This window comes from Chiroxiphia lanceolata, chromosome 6 (genome assembly GCF_009829145.1).
Source record: "Chiroxiphia lanceolata isolate bChiLan1 chromosome 6, bChiLan1.pri, whole genome shotgun sequence".
Lineage (NCBI taxonomy): Eukaryota > Metazoa > Chordata > Aves > Passeriformes > Pipridae > Chiroxiphia > Chiroxiphia lanceolata.
Window position 1 is genome coordinate 1,338,884 of NC_045642.1, and position 22,601 is coordinate 1,361,484.

Here is a 22,601-nt window from a genome sequence, read left to right on the forward strand (position 1 = left end):
GCAGAGATAGGAACAGTTTTGCTTTTACTACAAGGGCTAAGAGTCAGTGCAGAGCAAACCCACACACATCTGCCCCACTTAAGAGGTCACCTACTACTCTGTGCCCTCCCTGGGGTTCTGAAAGGATTCCCAAGCTGGTTCTTGAACTAAACTACTGTCCATGTCCTCTTCAGCCTGCTTGGCCGTTTGCTGGGTGCTGACCAAAGCAGAGATGCTCCTTACTCCAAGGTGTTGCAAGAACTATGGGCCAGGTCAGAACAGCCCTGCCCATCAGGGATCCACTGCCCTCTCCTCCAGACAATGCCTTACAAAAGCTGGACAAGGTGAGGACTCTGTAGAAACAGTGTGGGTTTGCTTTTTCTTGCTGGAAGCCCCCAGTCTAGTCCCAAACTGTACAGAGTGATGTAAGAGCCCAATCTGATCTACCTTCACTCCTCTGCCCCACTTATTGTGGAAGGAGTTCCAAACTGTTGCCAACAGCATGGCCAGGTCAACTGAAAGAGAGACAGAAAACCAACACTCAGGGGCTCTAAAGCACAGCAATCCTGCAGTCTGGAGCTCTCCCCATCACCCTCTGCAGCCTGCTCTCACCCTGGATTGGGAAAGCTCGATGTGATGGAGCAACGTGACCAGAACAGCCCACTTATGGAGAAGCCTTTGTTATTGGTGGAGACCAAGCCTCCAAACTGTTTAGCTGAGGCAACCTTTTAGGAATGTTTACAAATCTGTAAACTTTAAGGAAAGATCCAGGAAGAAATGAAGCTCACGAACTCCAGTGGTTACAGCAGCAAATAAACACTTGGTGGGTCTTGGAAGCCCAACCTGGCCCACCTTAGGCTTTCAAGGGAGCCTATCCCAGGAATTCCCAATGAAGGACTTAACAGCTTCAAGTTTTTGGGAGAATGGCCTCCAAGGACCGAGCACAAAGTCAGCAGCAATTTGAGACAACTTTGGCTACTGTTATTCTCAGAAACCAGATCCCTGTTCAAATTCCAAGAAGCCCCAAGTGCACCCTGCAGGCAGTGGGCCCACGGGAAGGAGGGGGAAGGCTGCACTTTCCACTGGACCCTGGTGTCATCCTCCTGTTTATGTACTGCTAGTGGAGTATCTGGCAGTGATATTCCAACCTGTATTCCTCAGCACACATCCCTTCTGTCAGCTGCACAGCACATTGCCATCTCATTTCTTGGCGCCCTGGACATTGTGCTGCTGCTGCACACAAGTGATCAACCCCCCCACACTGCCTTGGGACTTCAAACTCTGTTCCAGCTTCACACCCACAAAAGCACTAATCCCTCCTGCACTGCTGCTGGAGGCTCCTTCTGATCATCTCATTTGCAACACGTCAACAACCGTGTCCCCAGATCCTGGTGAATAACCACAACCTGGGCTCCCCCCGTTTCTCACATCCCTGCTCAACAGCAGACAATCCACCTCCTGCTCAGGTGTGTGGGTACTGGGGTGAACAAACTCCTTTGCCTCCCTACAAAAGGAGGGTGAGAACCGTTATGCTCAAATTACCTTCTGCTCCTCACTTTCTTCCCCTCACACAGGAGGGCAGGACTGCAAACCAGCTGTTTTGAAGGTAAAGAGGACACAGAGTTGGAAAGAGCAGCAGCTTCCTGCAGCACCCCCAAGGCTCCAGCCCTGTCAAAGCACAGGCCCTTTGCCACGCTGTCACTGTGCACTTGGGAATTCCCAGAGCCAGGAGCAGGGCAGGCGTGGGAGGCCACGGCCCCCTGCTCCACTCAAGCAATAGGGCCATAAGAGGAAGCAACTTGGAGCCCGATTTCCTCTCTGTCTGCAAAGCACAGTAAGCCCTTTCAGCTCTGGAGCAGATCCTACCCCTCAGGCTCCTCTGGACAATCCAAATGTGATTCGTGTGCCCCTCATCCCAGGGAGATCCCAGCGAGATCCTCCCCAAGGGTGGACCCTGGGTCCCACCCCAGTGCTGCACACGCAGACCCAGGGCACACTCACTCCGTTTGCTTCCATCGTCCCCAACCAGAGGTGCAGCCGCCACATCCCCAACCCCTCACGCACACAATGCCCTTGATTTTAGCCTTCGGCTCTCCTGTTCTTCCCAGTTCCCTCTCCCCACGCAGGGATCTCTGCTCTCAGGTGGGACACACAACGTCCCATCCAGCACACTGAGGCTCCCCACAAACCCTGACCACACCACGGTGTCTCGGGGCCACCGCACACACAGTGTGGGGAAGCCAAGCCCCAGTACTCACATCGTCCCACTTGATGAAGCGCTCGCCCTTGCACAGGTACTCCTTCACCTCGGGGGGCTGCAGCACGGGGGTCAGCACGGACATGGTCCCGCTGCTGTGCTCCTCAGCCTCCAGGAGCAAGGGCAGCCGCACACTCCGCTCCCGCTCGGCCCCTCTGCTCTATCTGTGCCTCTCACGTTGCAGGGCGCTCTGCCATGGCCACTGTTGGCATCGGAGAGCAAACAGCCTCTTATATCCCAGCCCAGCTCAGGAGGGGCAGGGAGCGAGGAATCTGCATTGTAAATCAGCAGCTCTCCAGGCGAGCAGAGCCTCACCCCAGGGCACCCAGCGAGGCAGGCGGTGGCCGAGGTGCCCGTGGGCAGGCGGGCAGGCACCCGCTGTGCCTCCGGAGGGACCCGCTCCTCGGAGCGGAGCTCGTGAGGCACCCGGCTCGCTCCACTTCCGCAGCTCAACTTCCTTAAGTGTTCTCTTGAGGGAGTGCAGGCATTGCCAGCAGCGCTCCGGCAGCTGCGGTCCCGAGCAGCCCGGCCCTGGCCGCAGGCGGACTGCCCCCTCCGCGCGATGGGCCAGATATCCCGGGAAAGGAACTCACTCCATCGCTGCACTGTCCAGCCTTCCTCTTACGGGCTCCTCTGAACGTCATCCAAAAAGTGAGACAGACCAGCAGAGCAGCTGGAAATTCCCCAGAGGAAATAAAACATTCCCAGAGTCCCGAGGAACTGCACTACTCTCCGGACTCACTTGAGTCTGTGGCAGACACTGTGGGACACAGAATGGGAGAGGTGAGAGAGGGGGGATTGTAGTGACGAGGCTGCAGGGAACTGACCCAAAGCAGAACAGGTTAAAGGCAAACAGGGCCAAGGAGTCCCTGCTCCTGATCCTGGAATGAAGGAATTCCATGTGGGCAGCAAAGGAGGAGAGGGGCTCTGGTGGCCAATGGACACTGGCTCCCCAGGAGTGGCTTCTGAAAGGTCCAACATGGATAAGGTTATTTTGGTCAGAGGCAGAGCCCCACAGCTCATCAGCAGTGGAGATCACTGTGCCACTCTGGCTGGAAAGGATTCCCAGACACACAGTGGGACGTCATCCTTGTCTCCTATAAAAGCTGGGGTGTGGCACTTGTCAGTGCTCAAGAGGGACAAGAGGCTGTCAGAGGTAGCACAGATTCTCTGAGAAGGGGGGACAACCCCCCCACTGTGCCACGGCAGCCAGCTGCATGTTTTATTCCCTCCTTCCCAGCCCTGATGGACCCAGTTGGGTAAGTCTGGTGTTTTGGAGCAGCCTGGACAGCCAGGAATGCAGCCTGAAGGAATCTTAAGGGCATTCTCAGGTGTTAGTGGCACGAGGCAGGAGAGATTAAGTGGAACTGTACCAAGTTCTCCACTTGTGAAACAACAAAGAAGGCAGGAATCGGAGATTCCTGAAAAGGAAACAAACCCAACATCCTTTGTACATGTCCTTAAAGGGCTTATCTGCACAACAAACTGAGAATAAGAGCTTCCATGTTTCCAGCTCTCATTGTGTTTTCTGCACTTACTAACACACATTGCACTTTTCCACAGACCTCTGGTCTCACAGCTGAGCCACACCCGTGGCATTAAGCTTCCTTTGCACGTGCCATGTGGGTCACTGGGGAATTCCAGGCCCAGTCACGGCAGGGGCACAGGATCCCCCACTCAGGGAATGCTGTTACTCCCAAGAAGAGAAGCAGCAGGTGACAGAGAGGGACGAGGAATGAAAGTTCTCCACCCTCCCCTGATCCCTTCTCCAAGGTCAGAGCAGCTCCAGGGCTTCTTCCCTTTGAATGAGGGAGCAGCAGGGGAAGGGACAGAGAGCATCAATCTTGCTCAGAGGTGCTGTTCTCCCAGCCTCTGGAACACTGACAGACCTGGAGGGAGGTCACAGTGAGAGGTGGGATGAGCTTTGTCACCTGGTACTGCCGAGGGCAGGTGAGATCAGTCACAGCTACTGGATCCAGTGGCCTGTCTGATATTTAGCACAGTTACCACAGCTCTGTGATCCTGGGGTGCTTCCAGCCAGAAGCAGGGCCTCCCAGAAAAGCTGCTCCTGTCCTGCCTTCCCTCAGACCAGGACAGTCAACAGCTTTCTCTGCCTCATCAACAAACCTGAAGGAAGTAAGAATCCTGCCACAGCTTTGCTCACATGTCACTCAAGGGCAGCTTTCCCTAAGGAATAAACCCCTAAAATAAATAATAAATAAAACGATAATAATTAAGACCCAACCAAACACAAGCAGCATGAAGAGCGGCGCCCAAGTCCTGTGAGGCCACACAGTGCCACAGCATCAAGGGCCAAGGTCCCGCTTGCACAAAGGTGGTCCCCAAAGCTGCAGCTCCCTCCTTTTTGCCCAGCCCAGCCTCCTTATCTTCCATTTCCCAGTGCCTGCTCTGTGGGAGCCTCTGTCCCCACAGGGGCTGATGGAGCAGCGATAGGATGGAGCAGCAGTCCTGCCCTCAGCGCACAGCTCCGCTGTCAGAGCGGGCGGGAGCAGTGCTTGCTTATTCCAACCACCCTTCCTCTCCCCTCTCCTGCAAGGCCCTCATCCAGGGCACACCCATCCTACATCCCTCACCTCCACCACTGGGCATCTCACCATCTGCTGCAACAGTTTTGAGATGCAAAAATTTCCCTCTTTTTTTTTAGTGGAGACTCTTCCTTGTCTCCCTGTCCTACCTATCCAGCAGGCTCTGCCTCCCCCAGCATCACCCTTCAGATATTTTAGGAGACAAGGTCTGCAGACACTGATTTAAGCCACGGTGTTAAACGCCCCTGACTGGATGGGTCCCGACTTCTAGGGAATTATCGTGTAACCTCAACCCCAGTTTACTCCTGGGGCACGCACATAATCCCTAAGAAATCTCTCCGGGCGCTGTTCCGTGCTAATGACACTTTGCCATGTGTAATGCTGTCCTCTAGTGAAGAGCTGTGACACTGCACAGCAGGGCGAACTCCCAGCTCCCCAAAGCCCGGTCCCTCCCGCTGCTCCCGGGGCTGCTCTGCCCTCGGGGCCCTGGCATTCCGGGAAGGATTAACGACACCTTTAAAACCGCAAAGGCCAGTATGTGCCAACCACCTCTGGAGAGCAGAACTGTTGAGTGGGCATGCAGGGGTGTATTTTGTGTCCTACTTTGAGCCCAAACCACAAAGTCAGGGATTCCTGACAGCTCCCAGCATGACTCCAGCTTGATCTGCACAAGTCAGAGGGCAGCAGACCACAGCACAGGGAGCCAAGTGGCCACAGATGCCACAATACCATAAAAGCAGTGAGGTCTTGTACAAAACCCCAAAAAACTATCTGCTCAGCCACTGGGACATGGTTGGACCCATAATTGAGCGTTCTCTGGGCAGGAGTACGTTGTGTTTACAGCACTGGTGGCTCTGTGCCTGTTTCCCAGCAGTGCAGTGAGTGCTGCAAGCAGGACCACATGCTCCTGAAACATCCCATAAGCCAGACCAAAAACCTGCTTTCCCTACAGCATTCCCATCCTCCCTGCACAGGCCTTGGCACACCATATTCCAAACATTCCTTGAGGTGAAATGTGCTTGTGAAGCAATGACATGTTCAGGTTTAGTGCCATGGCAAAGAATGCACAGCCTCCATTGGTTTCACTGAACAGTGCAACATCAGAGACTCCAAAGGTTTTCAGGCAAAGGACCACTCTGAGCCCTCACTAAGCTCTCCCTGGATCACACCCTGTGTCCAGGGAAGGTGACTGAGGCCAGTGATGAGCAGGTGGATACATCTGTGGCATTGCTCCTTCCACTGCTGCTCTCCAGGAGCCTCACCAGGGAATGTCCTTCTTTGACCTTGTTTACTGTGGTTTATGCATTTTCCACAGCTTCTGTAGCCATGATGAATAATCAGTGCCAAAGGGAACTGCAGCTGCCCCATCCCTGGAAGTGTCCAAGGCCAGGCTGGACAGGGCTTGGAGCAACCTGGGATAGTAGGTGTCCCTGTCCATGGCAGGGGGTGGGACTGGATGGGCTTTAAGGTCCCTTCCAAGCCAAACCATCCCAGGATTCCATGATTTTAAATCATCTGCTGTCTTTATAGAGGTCAGAATTAGGTCTTGGAAATTATTTTCTTTATTTTAACAAATTATGAAGCCAGGAACAAACAGCACACAAACACACAAGCTGGGTCCAGATTCTTAGAAAGGAGGTCCCAGGAAACATTTAACATTGGATGCAGTTCCTAACATGTTTTTATTTTTGAGCAGTCAGATAAACATGGGACCAGAAACAAACAGCATATGGAAGGAGAATTGCTGAAGAAGGACAAGGAAGGTCATTCTACAGCATTCAGGTGTATCAGAGGTTCCACACAGGGAGGCATGTTCCCAAAAAGCAGGGCAGCTTCCCTGGTGGAACGCCCAGCTCTGGCCCATGTGAACACTCAGGGTACACAGGGCTGGGGTGCAGGGCAGGTTTGATTTCATTCTGCACCATTTCTGGACTCTTGGACTGCAGGAAAGGAGCAGTTGGTCCCAGGCTCCCACCACCCCCACAGTGTTTTCCAGCTGACAATGATACACATGCCCTGGTCCACAAAACACTGAGGAATAATCCTGTTCCATAACCACATCCATGTGAACACTTCTGCTGGAAATGCATATATCCAGAGGAGTGGGGGGTTATCAAAGCACTGGATCTGAAAGAAACACTTCCCTGAGCAGTGGCTGTAAGACAAGTTTTATTTAGCTGAAGACAAGTGGGGTTCCTTGTTAACACCATGTTGAACTCATTGCCAACAGACCTTTCCCCTGTTCACAGGTGTACAATGAACTTGCTGCTGATACTTTCCATATTTTCTGCTTTTGGAAGCATCAGAACAGCCTCCCTCCTGGAACCTTTCAGCTCCATTTCCATCAGAGTCTGAACCAGGATGGCAAAAGTATGAAAACAGGAAGATGCATCAAGTCAGAATCAGCTCCAGCAGAACTGGGAGAGGTTTCAGGCTGATATTTTAATTGAGGCAAATAACCCTGCCTTGCATGGGGTTATCAAGATGAGTCCAGGTCATTTTCCTTATTCAGCTCCCAAAGCCAGGCAGTAACAGCCACTTTTGAGGTTTTCTCTGCAAGAAGAAACTACCCCATGCTCCGGACATATTAACACATTCAAAGCCTCGTTGTTTCAAATAAGATGAAACCTCATGTCTTCCTCAAATATAAAAGAATCTATTTGATCTTTAAAGCAGTTAAAACAGCACCTTGCCTTAGTGTAACTCAGCAAGGACCCAATTTAAGCTAAGTCAAGCTGACTTTGAAGAATGAACAAGTTGTTTGGTGTAACAGAGTTTGGCTGCACAGGTGACCACCAGAGACCCTCGATGGAGTCCCTCAGAGACCTTATAAGGATTTGTGTATATGGTAACAGGGGTTGGGGAATGTCCTGGATATGTAACAGGAATGCAGGGAGTGAAAATGAACAGTCCTGTAGTGCTGCAGTGGAGATACCCCTGTGAGCACCTGGGGAGCTGATTGCCAGGGCAGCCAGTGTGCTGTGACCACACAGTGCATTGTAATCAAGGAATGCCTGGCTCCTAAAACTCACCAGTTGAGTCTTAGAGCTTTATTTTAAGAGCCAATTTTAGGCAACACACAGGATAATAAAATGGCTCAAAATGGGCTTCCCCACATTGATGATACAAGGCTGGAGCTGCCCTGAGCTCCCCGGAGCTTTCTGCCCAAGGCCTCAGTCCCGGGCAAACCCAGCAAAAACCTGCTGTGGTATCTCAAATTCAGCATCACTTTTAGCACCTTGCCCACTCCCATAACCTCTGCAGAGCACTGTCCTAGTCAGTGCAAGACTGTGGGTTGTGCCAGCTTCACTGTCACAGTTAAATCAGAGCTGAAGGAAATAAAAGGACATCCCCAACCTTCCCCATCTGCTCTTGGATTAACAAGTGAAACTGCACCTTCCCACGTGAGACACATTTCAGTGTGTAAGAGGAAAATACCAGAGAGAAACAGAAACAGATTCCCTGCAGGCTCCAACAGGAGGCTGGAGCTGCAGTGAGAAATACAGAGTATTTCCTGTAGAAGGGCAGCCAGTAGAGCTTGAGAGATGCCCCTGTCAAGAGCAGGGACCTTCTCCGTGACAGCAGGCTCCAGCCTAGCAGAGTACTTGCTCAAGGACTTCGGCACAGAAAGATTAATTTAAACAAACTATTCCATCCTTTAAACACTAGGAGGCAGGTAGAAAGATCTCATCCATCTCCCTCCTCCCCAGCTCACAAATGTGACCAAGGAGACACTGTAAAGTTTAAACATCAACAAAGAGCCAATAAAAAAGTTACAAGTCTCTGTAATCTGCCCAGAGGTCTCTGTGAACAACACACACTCACCCACCTCCCAGGCATCCCATCCAGTGCCTTGCTACTCCAGAAGCAGGGGCTGCACAGAGGCAGTACCTCAGGCCAGCAATCTTCCTTTAATGAAGTCTTCCCTATCCTGCAGCACTCGGATGCTATCCACAGACTCCGAGCATGGGAAATCAATAACACAGGTTTATTTAGCTCCATCCTTCAGGGGCCCTTGGAGAGCAGGCAAACATCCCACTGCAGCAAGGCAGCAGCAGGGTTCAAGCCACGCTGCTCACTCAGGGAGGTGGAACTCCCAAGTCTCCAACAGGAGATCTGTCTCAGCACCCAGGGTTTTAACAACACTCAGGTGTAAGGCAGCAAGTAAACACATTTTCTAGTGGACTCTCAGACCCAACAAGTCAAAATTAAAGCAGTATTAAAGTAAATTAAAGTATCTTGTAAAGAACAGGACCCTGCAGAGTAGCTTTTGGGCTGTGGTGGGAGGAAGGCTGCCCGAGGGTTGCAGAGCTCTCCTGCCTTGGCACATAGTTCCAGCGTGCACCACGTGGCTCAAGTGAGTGATCTCTTGTGCTCTTTAGGAGGAAATTCCAGACAGGAGTAATTTGTCAGCTTTGTCTGGTGTCAGACGTGGTCCCTGACTTCACAAGACCCCAGAGCTCCAATCCTGCACCACAGGAGCCCGCTCAGAGCACAGCCTGGGATCTCTGCTAATGCTCCAAGGACAAAGAAAACATCTTGACTGCAGCTCTGGCTCCTGGCTCTCACTTGCCTTAGTGAGGTTGTTAGCAAGGAACTCTGTTTGGGAACAGAAGGCACACACCTGCTGGCAGCTGCCTGCAGAGAAGCTCACACCCAGTTACTTGTTCACAGTAAAAAGAAAAGCTTTCACCTGACTTTGGCAAAAGCCAAGACTTCACAACATTTAATGAACACAAGCCTGGGCTTACTCAGAGCCATGAGAGTTGGCAGGGAGGAGAGAGCCTCAAGAACACTGAATTTCTGTAATAATACCATGGCACTGTGTGTTCCAGCAAGGGCAGGTCTCCACTGCAGCATGAATGAGCCACGAATAAATGCAGGGGGGAGGTGAAGCTGTTGGGCTGAGGGCAGAACATCTCTGGAATGACATGCTGGGATCTCAACCACACCATACTCACACAGTTGCTGAGAATGTTCCTACAACTCCCCTGCATCTCCTTAGTCAGTCCAGTCTGGCTCCCAGGACAGTCTTAAAATGCAGGAAGACATCCTAAACTAGACAAGCATCGGAATCATCAAAACTGCCAAGACCTCAGTCAGCCCCACAAGAACCGCCTGTACGTGTCAATCCTCTCCCCCAGAAATTCCAGAACGGGAATTAAGCCAGAGCATAGGGAAAGGACTTGTGAGAGGTAGCAACTCATCACCATTTCACTTGCTGAATGGAAGAGGAGAAGCAAGGGGAGAACGGGCTGGACCAAACCCATCATTGAGGGAAAACACACTGAAAAATTACTAGAAAATCCATTTTGTAAGAATTGCTATAAATTCCCACTGATAATTCATCCTAAACTTATACAGTCCAAGGGAATGTGTGTGTAGAATGTATAGTACACCACAGAAAAGGCAATTCTGTAACTCAGGGAAGCTCTGCCAGCATTAACTGTCATCAGTTAATGCAGCCCAGGTGTGACTGTGACGCCAGCTCGTGTGCTCAGGTGTGGGACATTGGCCTTGATGAGGAGAATACAATCACCTGTAAGCAATGAGGGCAGGAGACACACAGGGCACAAAGAAAGGCCCCAGTACCTTCTAACAAACACTCCCCAGGTGCACAGCAACATTTCATCAATGCTAAATACTTCAGGAGGCTACAGCAAGTCTATCTGTAGCTCAAAATCATTTAGGTTGGAAGGGAACCTGAAAAACCATCTAGTCCAACTCCCCAGCCAAGGGCAATGAGCCCTGTCTGCCCTGAACAGGCAGGTGTAGTCTCCAAATTCCTTTGTCCCTGTCAGAACAATCAGCCAGGCACCCCACACTGAGCCCCTTCCAGGTGCTCCTTTTGCTGCTGGACACTGGGGCTCCCAGCCCTGCCCAGTCAGTGCACCCAGACCCATGGCAGTGCTTCCCCCCCACATGCAGATAGCAGCCCTGGAGAGCCTCTGGCCAACACAGTCCACCTTTTCCAAAAATTACAGCTACTTTGAAGCTACTCCATTTATTCCCTAACATATCTTCTGTCTCATGAGTTTTCCTCAGAGCTGCAGGCTCTGTACTTCTTCCTGCAAAAACTTTTCCCTCTCTCCCAACTGTCACAATTTTCCTGCAACTGGGAGTATGGCATTGAAGGCAAACCCCTTCTATCACATGGGAGCATAAATAAAATGCTGCTGTTAACTCAAATTCACTCACTTTCTCTGAAGCCTCTCTGGGTAACAGGCAGGTCTCCAGCTACTGTTGCCTCCTCCAGAACTGCAGGTCCTGGTTTACAAGAAGTTTCTGCTGCAACTACCACACCTGAGATTGAAAGGAGGAAGGAAATTATTGTAAAACAAGCAGCTACATCATTCCCATAAAGAAAACAAAGCTAATTTATACCCTAAATTGGTGGTTTAGTTGTCTTTTCAACGTGAGAATATAATGCTTTTGTAGGGAACTAACACCTGGGGAGTGATGTGAACCCATGCTTTAAGAGGAGGTTTAGATTGTATCAATAACAGTTTTGGGACGAGGCCAGCTTGGAGAAAGCCTTTAGCTCTAAAACTTGCTCCTTAGCTCGGGTACCTTTCCAGCCTCACAGAGGGTGCAGGCAGCACGTACCTGCAGCGGGGAGGCACCAAGAAGTAACTCCAAGAGGCCAGGGTAGAGAGGGGCCTCCTGACCTCCTCCAGCTCCGGGCTTGTGCCAGGAACCTTCACTGCGGCCCGGCGAGTAACTAAGCCATCACCTGCCTCTCTCCGCAACGAGGGGCTCCCGGAGGGCTGGGCGGCTCTGCGGGGCTCTGGCGGACGGGAGGGGGCACCCCTCTGCCGGGAGTCCTTTTAAAGGTGCTCCGCCCCTTGCCCGCCCTCCTCTCCCGCCCTCCCTGCCGTGTCCCCTCCCTCGGTCCCCTCCCCTGGGGGCGGTGTTGCCCCCTTCGCACCGCCCCTCGCCCCCGGCGGGGCAGCGCGGGCAGCGGCACCGGCGGCGGCGCGGGCGGTACCGGCATGTCCTGAGCGGCGGCGGCGGCCGATCCGGGCCGGAGCCAGCACGGAGGGCTCGGTGGAGCAGCGGGCCAAGGGCCGGGCCCCGATGAAGGAGAAGGAGGCGGGCGCGGAGCGGGGCAAGCCCGCCACTTACACCGGGGACAAGAAGGCGCGCATGGCGGCCAAGACCAACAAGAAGTGGGTGCGCCTGGCCACCGTGCTGGCCTACGTGCTGTCCGTCTCGCTGGCCGCCATCGTGCTCGCCGTCTACTACAGCCTCATCTGGCAGCCGGTGCGCGGCACCGGCGGCTCCTCCGGCCCCGGCCCCGCCGCCGCCACCCCCGCGCAGCTCCGCGCCGGACCCACGGCGGGGCCTCCGCCCGCGCCGCCGCGCCCCGGGCCCGGCCCCCGCCCCGCCGCCACCGCCACCGCCACCGGCCCGCCCGCCGCGGCCACCCCGCCCGGCCCCGCAGCCCCCGATGGGAGCAGCCCCTGATGGGGGCTGAGGCCGCTCCGCCGGCGATGGAGAGCGAGGGCCCGGCCCAGCACGGAGAGCGAGGGCTCGGCCGCCCCCGCGGCACCGCGGAGCGCCGGGACACGGACCGGACACTGAGCGGACACTGACCTGGCACTGGCTCGGCCCCGCCGGAGTCGGCGGAACTGCGGTATCTTCTTTTCCCCCTCCGTTTGTCCTCGAAAGGGAATTTTGTGGCTTCGTTTCCTTCCTCACCAGGGCTAGCTTCTCCCGTTGAACCCGCATCGAATTCCTGCGCTGTTTATGCCAGTCTGTTACCTATACAAGGATACCGGTGTCCAAAATTCCTCACTATTTACAGGATCAGCTGGGAACAATACGAATTTAGAGGCTGTAATCCGTTGTTTAAGTAAAACCAGTTTTGTTTAACGATGAGCATAAACTTATTTAAAATATGTGGAAGGTAAATTGACTTGTTTACTATATTAAAATATTTTCCCAATATGAAAGTCTCTGTAACACAGTATGTTCTCTTCGGTGGTGGGAGGAGGAATGCTGAACTGGAAGGGCTCTCAGTAGCAGAAATTTGGCTGCTGCAGTGGGAACTGTGGTATATGATGTTGATTCATTTGTCGTTGGTCTCCATAGGCAAGGCTGGAGAAACCTCCATATGTGCTTAAATCCTGCTGATCGTGGAAAGGAAGTGGTGGTGCTGGAAAGCTTGGATCTGTGCTGCTGGCAGAGCAGGTGGAGCTGTGGTGGTGGGTTCTGAGCTGTGTCCTGGTTGTACCCCCGTGCTCCTGCCCTCCTGCCTGTGAGGGGTGGCAGTGCTTATGGATAATCCCTGTGCCCTGGGGGCACCCGGAGCCAGGGCAGGTCTTGGCCGGGCAGTTCCTGATGTGCCCTGGGCAGCCTCTCCTCCCAGTGTTTGCCTGCCCTGTTGTCTTCAGAAATGTTCTATTCCTTGAGCAAAAAAACTGGCCTTTAATGACTCCGGGATGTGGGATATCAACTAGGAAACCATAAGAGCTGTGTTGTCCCAGGCTGCTGCTTTCCAGGTGGATGGATTTGGCTGAATCAGTGAGGCTGCCAGGCTGTGCTGCATCCCTGTGAAACAATCCCAGCAGTTCAGATCCCCTCTGCTGAGGGATAAGATGTGCTGTCACGCAGCGTACGTATTTCAGTTGTGCAGATCACGAAGGTACCATAAAATATGGCACTTGGTGTTTGAAAAGAGCTGTTTCGTACCAAAATCAGGGTGTTTGGGGCCGTGGTGCTGTGTTAGGGCTCTGTCAGCTGGGCATTGTCTTTACAGCGTTTTTGGAAGGTAGAAGCAGGAGCTTGCAGGGAGAGAGTGCTTTGGGATCTTCTTTTCATCCTCCTTGGCAGTTGTCTGGAGCGTGCAGGGAAGGCCGTGTGTTGTTAGAACGGAAAGCTGGTGGGGAGGACAAAACGATCCCGCTTAGTCACTTCAGCCAAAATGGGATCAGTGCCACCCTCCTGGGGCAGGTGGAGGAGCTGGAGAGGGGCTGGAGCCCGAATATGCACAGCAGCAGAAGGCTGAGCTGTCCTGGGGCAGCACCAGCTCCTGGACACCCCACGGTGTCTGTTCTGTGAGTGGCTTTGGTTCCCTGCTGGCTCTGCTGGCAGTGGGTTCATCCCTGTCCGTGGGGCTGCACACGCCCGCGGTAGCTCTGGGTCCTGGTGACAGCGGTGCCATTTGCTGTCCTTGGGATACACCTCTGGTTGCAGGGGAAGGTTTCTGCAGCTCCTCGAGGGAGGAATGAGTGACAGAGAAACAAACCAGGCTCATTGTGGTGCCAGTTCAGTTTAGGCTGTTCCTTGGCTCGGGTGCTAAATGCAGAACCAGTTGGGAAGTGTCTCTGAGAAGGAGCTCATGTTTATCTCTTAAAATCTCTGGAGATAAATAAAGCTGGGTGGGATGACACAGATCCTGGGATTTCTCTGCTCCTGGCCTGCAGCTTGGGCGCTCTGTAGTGGCTCTGAGTGGTGCATCCAACGTGTGCTGGTTTCCAGGGCCCCCTGACATCCTTCACTTTAACTCCAATTGCTCTCAGAAGACTCATCGAGCCGTCTGCGTGGTGCGGGAGGGAGAGGAAGTGAGTGGAGTGAAATGGGCTGCGTGGCCCTCTTCCAACCTGCCGTGGAACTGCCGAGAGACACCTCGTACTTGGGAGCAGGAACAACCTACAGCTCTTTACCTGGTTTGTGGGTTTGGGGGCAGAGGATCTCTGGGACAGTTGCTCGGATCTGTGGATCAAAGGGAACAGGCCCTTTCCTGATGGCTGCCTCCCTTACTGCTGCTAAAAATAGTTGATGAGCCAGTACGAGGATGGTTGTGGCTGTCTGCATTCCTGGAGGAAAGTGCAGGCTTGATGAGTTCCCAGACTGTGTTTTTGCATCTTATCTTCTGCTGACAAACAGATCTCACTGAAATGCTGCTATTTCTGTACCTGTTACAACTGGCTTTGGAGCATCCCGTGGCCTTACTCCGGTTGTACGGAGCCAGGGAGGGGAGGTGGCCTGGGGGAGATGCAGGAGGATCACGGGCTGCCAGCCTAAGGGCCAGGCAGCTCAGGTGATTTGGTTTTCCAACTCTGCAGGGCCCAGATTCTTCAGCTACAATCTGTTCCCCATCCTTTCCCTAGCCAGGCATCGTAGCCCTCCAGAGGCAGATGTGTTCCCATCAGGATGCTGCTGCCAGCCCGTGATGAGCCCGTTGCTGCGCTTTTGACTGTCATCATGACAGACTGTCGAAGAAATTGGTGACTAAGTACACTTTGCAAATACTTCTAGTGACAAAAAGGGCTTGTCTAGACTGGTTTCTAGGTGTAAGCTAATTTAAAGTTCAGGGTATTAGGGATTTCTTGGGAAGTAGGTTGGCTGCAACAGAGAACTGCTTGGACTGGGAATTTTTGCATTATGTTGTACTGAGAGTGTCATCTGCATCCCAACAGAATTGTTTTAGTGCCCTAAAATGGTGCAGTCACCAGTCTGGGGTAAAGCTGAGGTTTAAAAGGCCGTTGGCTGTGTGGTCTGTTGTGTTACTTCAGCTCCAGTTCAGCCTTTCCCTTGATTGCTCCTCAAAAAAATAAAAACATTCAGTTCACTTGGTGTGATTGTATCAGGCAAGACAAGACACAGGGTGGTGTGTGGCTTCCTAGATGGAAATGGCTGCAACCTCACGATCCAGGATGTTGTTTCCTTGGCATTGCTGGGGAGGATTATTCCCTTCACACAACTGCTGTCCTGCATTTTACCTGCCAGGAGAATGGTGCCAAATTCCCAGCGTGTGTGTTGGTGTGGAAGGGAGATGGCTGAAACTCAGTCTGGGTGAAGGAGCTCCTTAGATGTGAGGGAAATGCCCTTTGCTTTAGTGAGAGAAGGAAGCTGACAAGTCTCAGGACTCGCTGACTCTGGGATGCTCCTGTAAAGGCATGATGGCTGTAAGCACATGGCTGGAATTCTGGCATCTGCGCTTCCATTTTTTTACTTCGTTTTTTTATTGATTAAACATGATGATAATTCTGTAATGCCAACTTTTCCCCCAAGCTTTGAGTCTCTGTATCATTTAGGGCCTGAGTTGCAGCTTTTTGTCCTCTAAGAGCCTTTAAAGAATTGTGGCAGAGGGAGGAGAGGGTGTTTGTCCAAACCTCCTAGGCTGTCTCCTTGCAGGCAGGTGCCTCTGGCTCACCCCTGTTGATTGACATTCAATACTTGCCCTCTGCCTGTGCACACTGGGCTTGTCCCAGTGAGCCCTGTTTGTTCAAGGAGAGCATTTGGTGTAACTCACGTGCAGAGGGACCAGAAGGAAGGGGAAAAGCTGGAAGAAGAGTTAGTGGAGCGTGTGATGCGCTCCAGCAGCTGGCTCCCATTTCCATCTCTAAGAGCTCCCTTTTCCCCACGCACATTCTCTCGTGGGCTCAGCTGATGCGATGCACGTCAGCTCAATCCCACATTCCTGGGCTGTGTTTCTGACAGGAGGTTTGGCTCAGTCCATGAGTGGAGCTGGTAAGCAATCGTGGTGTAGCCATGATGGCAAAATCAGGGGCTGCTTCTGGGCCTCGGGCATTTCCCTCAGGGAACTCCAAGCTGGTCTCAGTGGCTGCTCTGGGGGGAGTTGCCGATGGCTGGCTTTGAGTCCTGGAGCTGCCGGAGCGTGTGGAGAAGGGAATGGGGTAAGAAACATAGCCAAGCTGGAGTGTGAAGCTAAGGAGGTGAAGTTTGGCTTCTGGCTGTTCCACGGGTGTTGGAAGGCAGTTTTGGGAAAGCCCTGTGTCTGGTCGGCTGCTGTCACTGCCCTGGGATGGTGGGAGCAGGAAGCGGCCGCAGAATTCCCAGAATCGCCTGCCAGTGGCTGCTGACCCTGTGAGCTGGTCGAGCTGTTGCTGCACAACCTTTCCAGGGAAGGCAGCGGGCAGTGTCCTGACCTTCCCAGAAGTGCTGTATCCTGCTGCTGCTCTGGGCCTCTCACTGACTTCGGAAACACTAACTGCTGTATTATGCACTTAAAATACAAAACTGCTAAGTGCCAGCCCCCTTTGCCATCTGCAACCAGTTTATTGGAGGGGGACTGGTGGAGACATCAGTGAATTGTTTTGTTATTTGTACTTCTAGAGACTCTGTAGGGCTTTACTGCTTAGTGACCTGGTATTGGACTTGCTGCAGGTATTGGACTTGCTGTGGGAATGGAGAGCTGAACTGCTGTCAGGGTTTTATATTGTTGCCTCCCTTAGTAATTGCTTTGGGAACAAGCATCTCCAACTTTGTCCAGATGTGTTTCTGTCCTTGGCTTCAGTTTTTTTAAACTGATCTCTTTATACAAGAGCTGACTCCCTGGTCTGGGATCAATTTTGATAGTTTTAGCTACCGAGTTGCTGTGTTGCAATAGAAGAAGAGTGTCTAGTGGCAAGCTGCTCCTTTGAAGGAAAAAGCATTCTGCCTGGGAGTGCTGCTGCTTCCCTGGGGTCTGGAAGAGCTGGAATAACTTCCACCAAATCCCTGAGCTGCCAAGCACTGCTGGGAGGGAACAGGTACCTCTGCAGGCAGGTGACTTGGTAGTCTGTCAGCTGCCAACGCGTTTGCTTGTGAGGAAAGTGCAGTGGTGATGAGGTGGTGGCTTTGATGCCTAGATGAAAAAGTGACCCTTGTCTTCCTGGCATCGCTGCAGGAAGCTTTTGGGTGAGGGAGCTTAGCTAGCCCAGGAGTTCAGCACTTCCCGAAAGGATCAGCACTCTGAACTGGAGCTGTTCCTCTAAAAAGAAGAGATTACAGGTTCAATTCTTAAAACTCTACATGTGAGAAACAGTAAGAAACAGACGGTTTTTCCTCATTCCAACTTTTATTTCATATAAATAATCCCTCTACATCAGATTTGTCAACTTCTCAGTCTTTTCTCTCACCATAAAAGAAGCAGCAGCTAAGCCACAGTTGTCTGAAAAATCACAACCCAGGCACCAACCAAAGTGCATCGAGCAAAGTGTTAATGAGCAGGAAAAAATTACACTTGGAACAGGCACGACCTGCCCAGCCCCATCCCTGGAGCCTGGATCAGACTCAGTCCTTCCTGGGCATCAGTAGCTGCAAAGTCACTTGGCTTTGCAGGAGGAAAAGGAGGGAATGGAGGAATAGTGATGGTTTTCCTTTCAGAACAGTCTAGAGCAATAAGGTTTCCTATCTCTCCAGCACAGCACTGGACCAGGGCAATGGGAGATCCCTGCCTGGCTGTGTCTGACTGCTCTGGAGTGCAGCAGCTCCTGAGCTGAGACTGTGTGTTCCATGGACCAGGAGGCAAAGTGGCTCCTGGGAAATGCTGGTAATGACTCGGGCTGACTGGACCAAGAGTGAGGTCAGAGACCCGATGTACAAAATAATAATAAATTAACAAACTGAACAATTGTAAGCAGGCTTTTGAGGCAGTCAGATAAGGAAAATGAGCATTTAACAGTGATGGAGGAGCTCCAGGACCTGGAGCAATTTTACAATCTTTTATTTATCTGTTGGGTAAATCCAAATAAATCCATCTGGGCTTTGGTGGGGTGAAGATGTTTCTACTGATAAAACACAAAAGCTGCACGCTCTGTTTCTTGACAATACCTGGTGTGAAGCCAGTAAACTCTCCTGAATTTGGCATGTGGAAGAAATTCCCAGGCTTGTGCTTCACGGTAGGTGCTGTGGGTCTAAGTCATAAACCAAATGTTTATGTGTGCAAATATTAGTTTATTAAAGCAGCATTGAGTATTTCAGTCCTCATGTGCCAGCCTGGTCTCCAGGGCAGTCTGGCAGCCTGGCTAGAGCAGGTCCTGCAGGGCATTCCAGGCAGTCTCCACACACCCAGCCCAGGGACTTTACTCTGGCGTCAGGTTTTACAGCAGCACCTCCAAGGTGATGCCCTCTCTGCTGTGTCGTTCCCATGTCAGAAATCCTGCTGTGTTATCCCCTGTGCCTTCTCCTTAACTGGTAGCTGTATTCCAGCTAGGTCCCAGCTTGCTGTGACTGGAAATCCAAGCAGCTGGAATTGCTGCACGTTTGTGCTTGTAAATGTTTCTCCAGATCCTGTATTTGAAAGGTGTCTTTAAGGCCAGCTCAGAAGGTCTGTGGGGCAGCTTCCAGAGGACTCCTGCCCTCTTAATTCAAGCACAAGGCTACGGAAGGCACAACCAGGCAGGTGAAAGCTGATAGGAAGTCTTGGGCCTCCAGGTCCAGTCTGGCCTGGGTCCTGCTGGCACTGCTCTGGGCAGTGTGGTGGAGGAGGAGATTGCCCTGCTGCAGGGGTGCCCAGTTACCAGTGCCCTTGGGAAGTGGGCACAGTTTGCTGAGCTGTGCTCACCCCTGCTCAACCCAAGAGCCCCTTCCTTGGCACACAGCAGTGTCCTGATGTGCTCCTCAGCCTCTGGCAGGGGAGAGCTGGAGGCTCTTCAGGGAGGAGATGCTGGGGGGCATCTGTGCTTGGCACATGGAGCTCTGTGCCCCACGGCTGTGCTCCATCCATCCATCCATCCATCCACAGCCCTGCCACTACTGTACACCTCTGCCAACACTTCAACCACGTGCAAACCTCTAGTACCAGAGCTCTGAACGCTATTTCTGCACCCACCTATGAACTACACCCTCACACGCCACCCCTTCCCGCTGCTCCAGGCGCTGGCACAGCCCTGACACGGGCAGGTCCCTCCAGCCTCCAGGGCAGAAAACTGTGCCCAGAAACCCAAACCTTAACTCTACACAGAATTAGTCATTAAATTAAATAAAGTGCATCCAGTAGACATTTCCTTGGCTTGCCACGCAGCTGCAATATAGGCCAAACAAATAAAGAGATAAGTGATGGTGGTTTTGCTGTAGGGTGGGAGTGTGGGCACCCTTCCCTGTCCTCTGGCAGATGGAGAGGGAAGGGGGATGCCAGAACTGTGAGTGGGGTGGTGCTGGGCACAGGGCAGGTGCTGAAAGCTGATTTCATAGAAGGTAAAAGAGTGAGGACAAGCTTGTGCTCCTCTTCTCTTCTCCTCCACCGCCTCCAGCACGTTATCCTGCGAAAGGAGAGCAAAGACAGCAGCGGGATTATCAGTCTCCAGGGAACTGCTGAGGTGTAAATTAAAATGTCTGCTGAGTTCCAACCTGCCCTTCCTGCATGGCTGGGGCTGCCTGGGAGGCACCGCTGGGGCATAACCCAGATACCTGCTGCCAAATCCGACGGGAGCAGCGGGGGCTCCGCGGCCCAGGGGATGAGCTGACTGTACCAGTCTGGATGGAACACTCCCAGTCCTCCTCTGGGACAGGCAGGGCTCCTTTATTCTTTCCTTACATCTCAGGAACAACAATCCTGATGTGCTTCTGTGTGTGCTGGAGCAAAAGGAGGGGCTGGTTTCCGTGTGAACCTGGCCTGGGGGTGCAGCCCTTGTGTGCCCCAAGGGCAAAGGGTGAGTCAGCTTTCCCTAGTGAAAAACTATCCCGTGTCTGGAGCCTGCTGTCCTGGAGCTGCCTCCAGCCCCAGACACGCTGATTTTAATTGGGAAAGGCAGACTTTTTATTCTTCTCTGGTTGCCAGATGCTTGGGTGCTGCTCAGAATTGCTGAGCTGGCATTTTCCTGCCTCCATGTTTAAATCCACAGCTCTGCCTTCTGCTGATACAGATTTCAGCACCCAAAGCTCCTGAGAAAAGTCAGGGAGGAGATATAAAAAGAAAAACAGATGAAACTCCGCGAAGGCAGGAGAGGCCATAGGAAGCTTGGCTTGCATAAAAAAGAAACCTCTCAAGGAATCATCTAAGGACACAGCCACAGATATTTAATAAGGAACTGCTCTGCAGCCAGACCCAAGGTACTGACACAGCCAATGCCATGTACAGCTCAGAGGAGATTGCTGCTGGAGACATTATTCTTGGTCCTGTCTGTGTGCAGCAACCAGGGCTGGCCTGTCCTGCTGCTGAGGGTGCCCAGCTCCACATGAGCAGGGACAGCTTCCAATAGGTCAAAAGTGCTCCAAGCCCCGGCCAACCCGGCCTTGAACATTTCCAGGGATGGGGCAGCCACAGCTTCTCTGGGCAACCTGTGCCAGGGCCTCACCCCCCTCACAGGGAAGGATTTCTTCCCCATATCCCATCTAAACCTGCCCTCAAGGTCATGAGACATCCTCTAGCACAGGCCATTGGACATCCCTGAATTAATTCCTATTTTAATGAGAACTGGTTTCTTTGTCTAGATTTGCTGGTAGCAAAATTATCACTGCAACCCTTGGTGAGCTTAAACCTGTAAAGGCAGTCTGTGCTGGAGATCCCTGTGAGAGCTGGACATTATCTTGAACTCCTCTTCATCTGGGTTTACATTAGGAGAGTGAACACAGGTGGCTGAGGTGTGGGCATCTGCTCCCTCCTGGAGCTCTGGGATAGCAGAAACAACTGCAGGATCCAAGAGCAGCTCTGTTCCCAGTGCTGGAATGGCAGCAGCTCATCTGGCAGAGCCCTGAGTTGTGTTTAGGTTGTTAAGCTTCAGTAAGTGGCCCTAAGGAGGTCTCTGCTCCAACCATGGCATGCTTCCAAGTCATCTGTCCCTGACAGGTGGCCACCTTTTCCTGATTTTCCCGTATTTATTCCTGTGTTTCTCCAATACATTGGTCCCTGCCCCAGCATTGTGTTCTGGCTTGGATGTTTCTCCCCCTTTGCTACCCCTGTATTTACAGAGATCACGACTCCACTGCTTTCTGCCTTCCTTCTCCTAGACTAAACAACATTCCCTCACCAGCTGTGGAGTCCTTCCCTGTGTGTCCCGAGTCTCCTGCACCATTCTCACAGAATCCCTGTGTTTTCCAGTGTTAACAGTATTTTCCCACATTGCACCATGGGAGAGGTTTCCATCACTCCAGAGGTACAGAGACAATCCCACTCCCCGGCTCTCCACGAGGACTAAGCTCTCTGCTGTGGTGGCACTCAGAGGTACTCTGGGAATGTGAAATGCCCATGGCACGACAGTGGGCTCCAGAGGGTGCTGTGGGCTGCAGGAAGGACCAGGGAGGCCAGTGCTATTCCAGGCAAGCCCTTGACCCTGCCAATCCCAGGCCAGCTCCCAGGACGTGCCAGCAGATGGGATTTCCTGTCTCCTGAACCTCGAGGAAGCCAGTTGTGCTTTCACAGCTCCCCGGCTGTGCTGGGAAGTGCTGGTCTGTGCTTGTGCTGCTTCCTGCACCAACCCTGGGCACTGCTTTGCATCAGAGCCGACCTGTGCCGACCCCTCCGTCCCCAGCACACAGGCCCTGCCGGTCCCACTCCTGTTTACGTCAGCCAGAGCGCCAAGGTCACATCCCTGGAGCTGCTCTGCAAATCCACCCCCCAGCTGCATTTGCTCTAAAGATGTTAAGATTAATTTTCTCAAGAGAATTCAGGGAAAAGCTTCTGTGGTTTTTGTGTATCGTTTACTTCTCTGGGACTTGTTGGACATTCTCCAGGGATTCCAGTCCTGCACTTCGGGTAAATATTTATTCCTTGTTATTTGAAGCGACGGATGAAAGCCCCACCATGCTCCCTGCACAGCATCTCCCACTGGTTTGGAGGTGCTGGAGATTGTTAGTGCCAAAAATAGGCACTGGGAGGGGGAGCTGTGAACCCCATGTGGTGGCTGCACGGAGCTGCTGCTGTGCAGGAAAGGATGTGAGATGTGCATTCCGTGGGAGTGGGACACGGCCCTGTGGAGCCCCGGAGCAGGGCAGGGACAGCCCATCCTTATCACTGAGACACGTTTCCAGCTGTTACAGATGCTGCCCTGCTTTGGGACGTGTGAGGTCATGAAGAGAGGGCATGGCCCTGGGCAGCAGGTGAAGTGACCCAGTCCAGAATTTTCTACTGGATGGAAATTCCTCAAGAT

At 52.7% G+C, this 22,601-nt stretch overlaps 4 protein-coding genes across 6 annotated transcripts in view; 2 read left to right on the plus strand and 2 right to left on the minus strand.

Moving 5' to 3' along the window:
- PLCB2 (phospholipase C beta 2) overlaps positions 1–2,636 on the minus strand; it is a 39,327-nt gene extending 36,691 nt beyond the window's left edge. Inside the window, exon 1 of the mRNA XM_032690840.1 lies at positions 2,238–2,636. Within this exon, the coding sequence (XP_032546731.1) occupies positions 2,238–2,321 (84 nt within the window). The 5' untranslated portion in view covers positions 2,322–2,636. The remainder of the gene's footprint in view (positions 1–2,237) is intronic.
- Positions 1–22,601, plus strand: part of LOC116787990 (deleted in malignant brain tumors 1 protein-like) — a 499,349-nt gene that overhangs the window by 270,417 nt on the left and 206,331 nt on the right. The window lies entirely within an intron of this gene.
- On the plus strand, positions 11,716–12,737 carry INAFM2 (InaF motif containing 2). Its single transcript, XM_032691705.1, has one exon. It carries the CDS (start codon positions 11,860–11,862, stop codon positions 12,247–12,249), a length of 390 nt encoding a protein of 129 aa, XP_032547596.1. The 5' UTR covers positions 11,716–11,859; the 3' UTR covers positions 12,250–12,737.
- Positions 17,572–22,601, minus strand: part of CCDC9B (coiled-coil domain containing 9B) — a 29,538-nt gene continuing 24,508 nt past the window's right edge. For all 3 annotated transcript variants that reach the window (XM_032690920.1, XM_032690919.1, XM_032690918.1), the window contains one exon: positions 17,572–19,775. The gene's annotated coding sequence lies outside the window, so the exon portion shown is untranslated. The remainder of the gene's footprint in view (positions 19,776–22,601) is intronic.

Bases quoted from the DNA above. Each gene is read 5' to 3' on its own strand.
- INAFM2 (XM_032691705.1), top strand. From the start codon at position 11,860: ATGAAGGAGAAGGAGGCGGGCGCGGAGCGGGGCAAGCCCGCCACTTAC.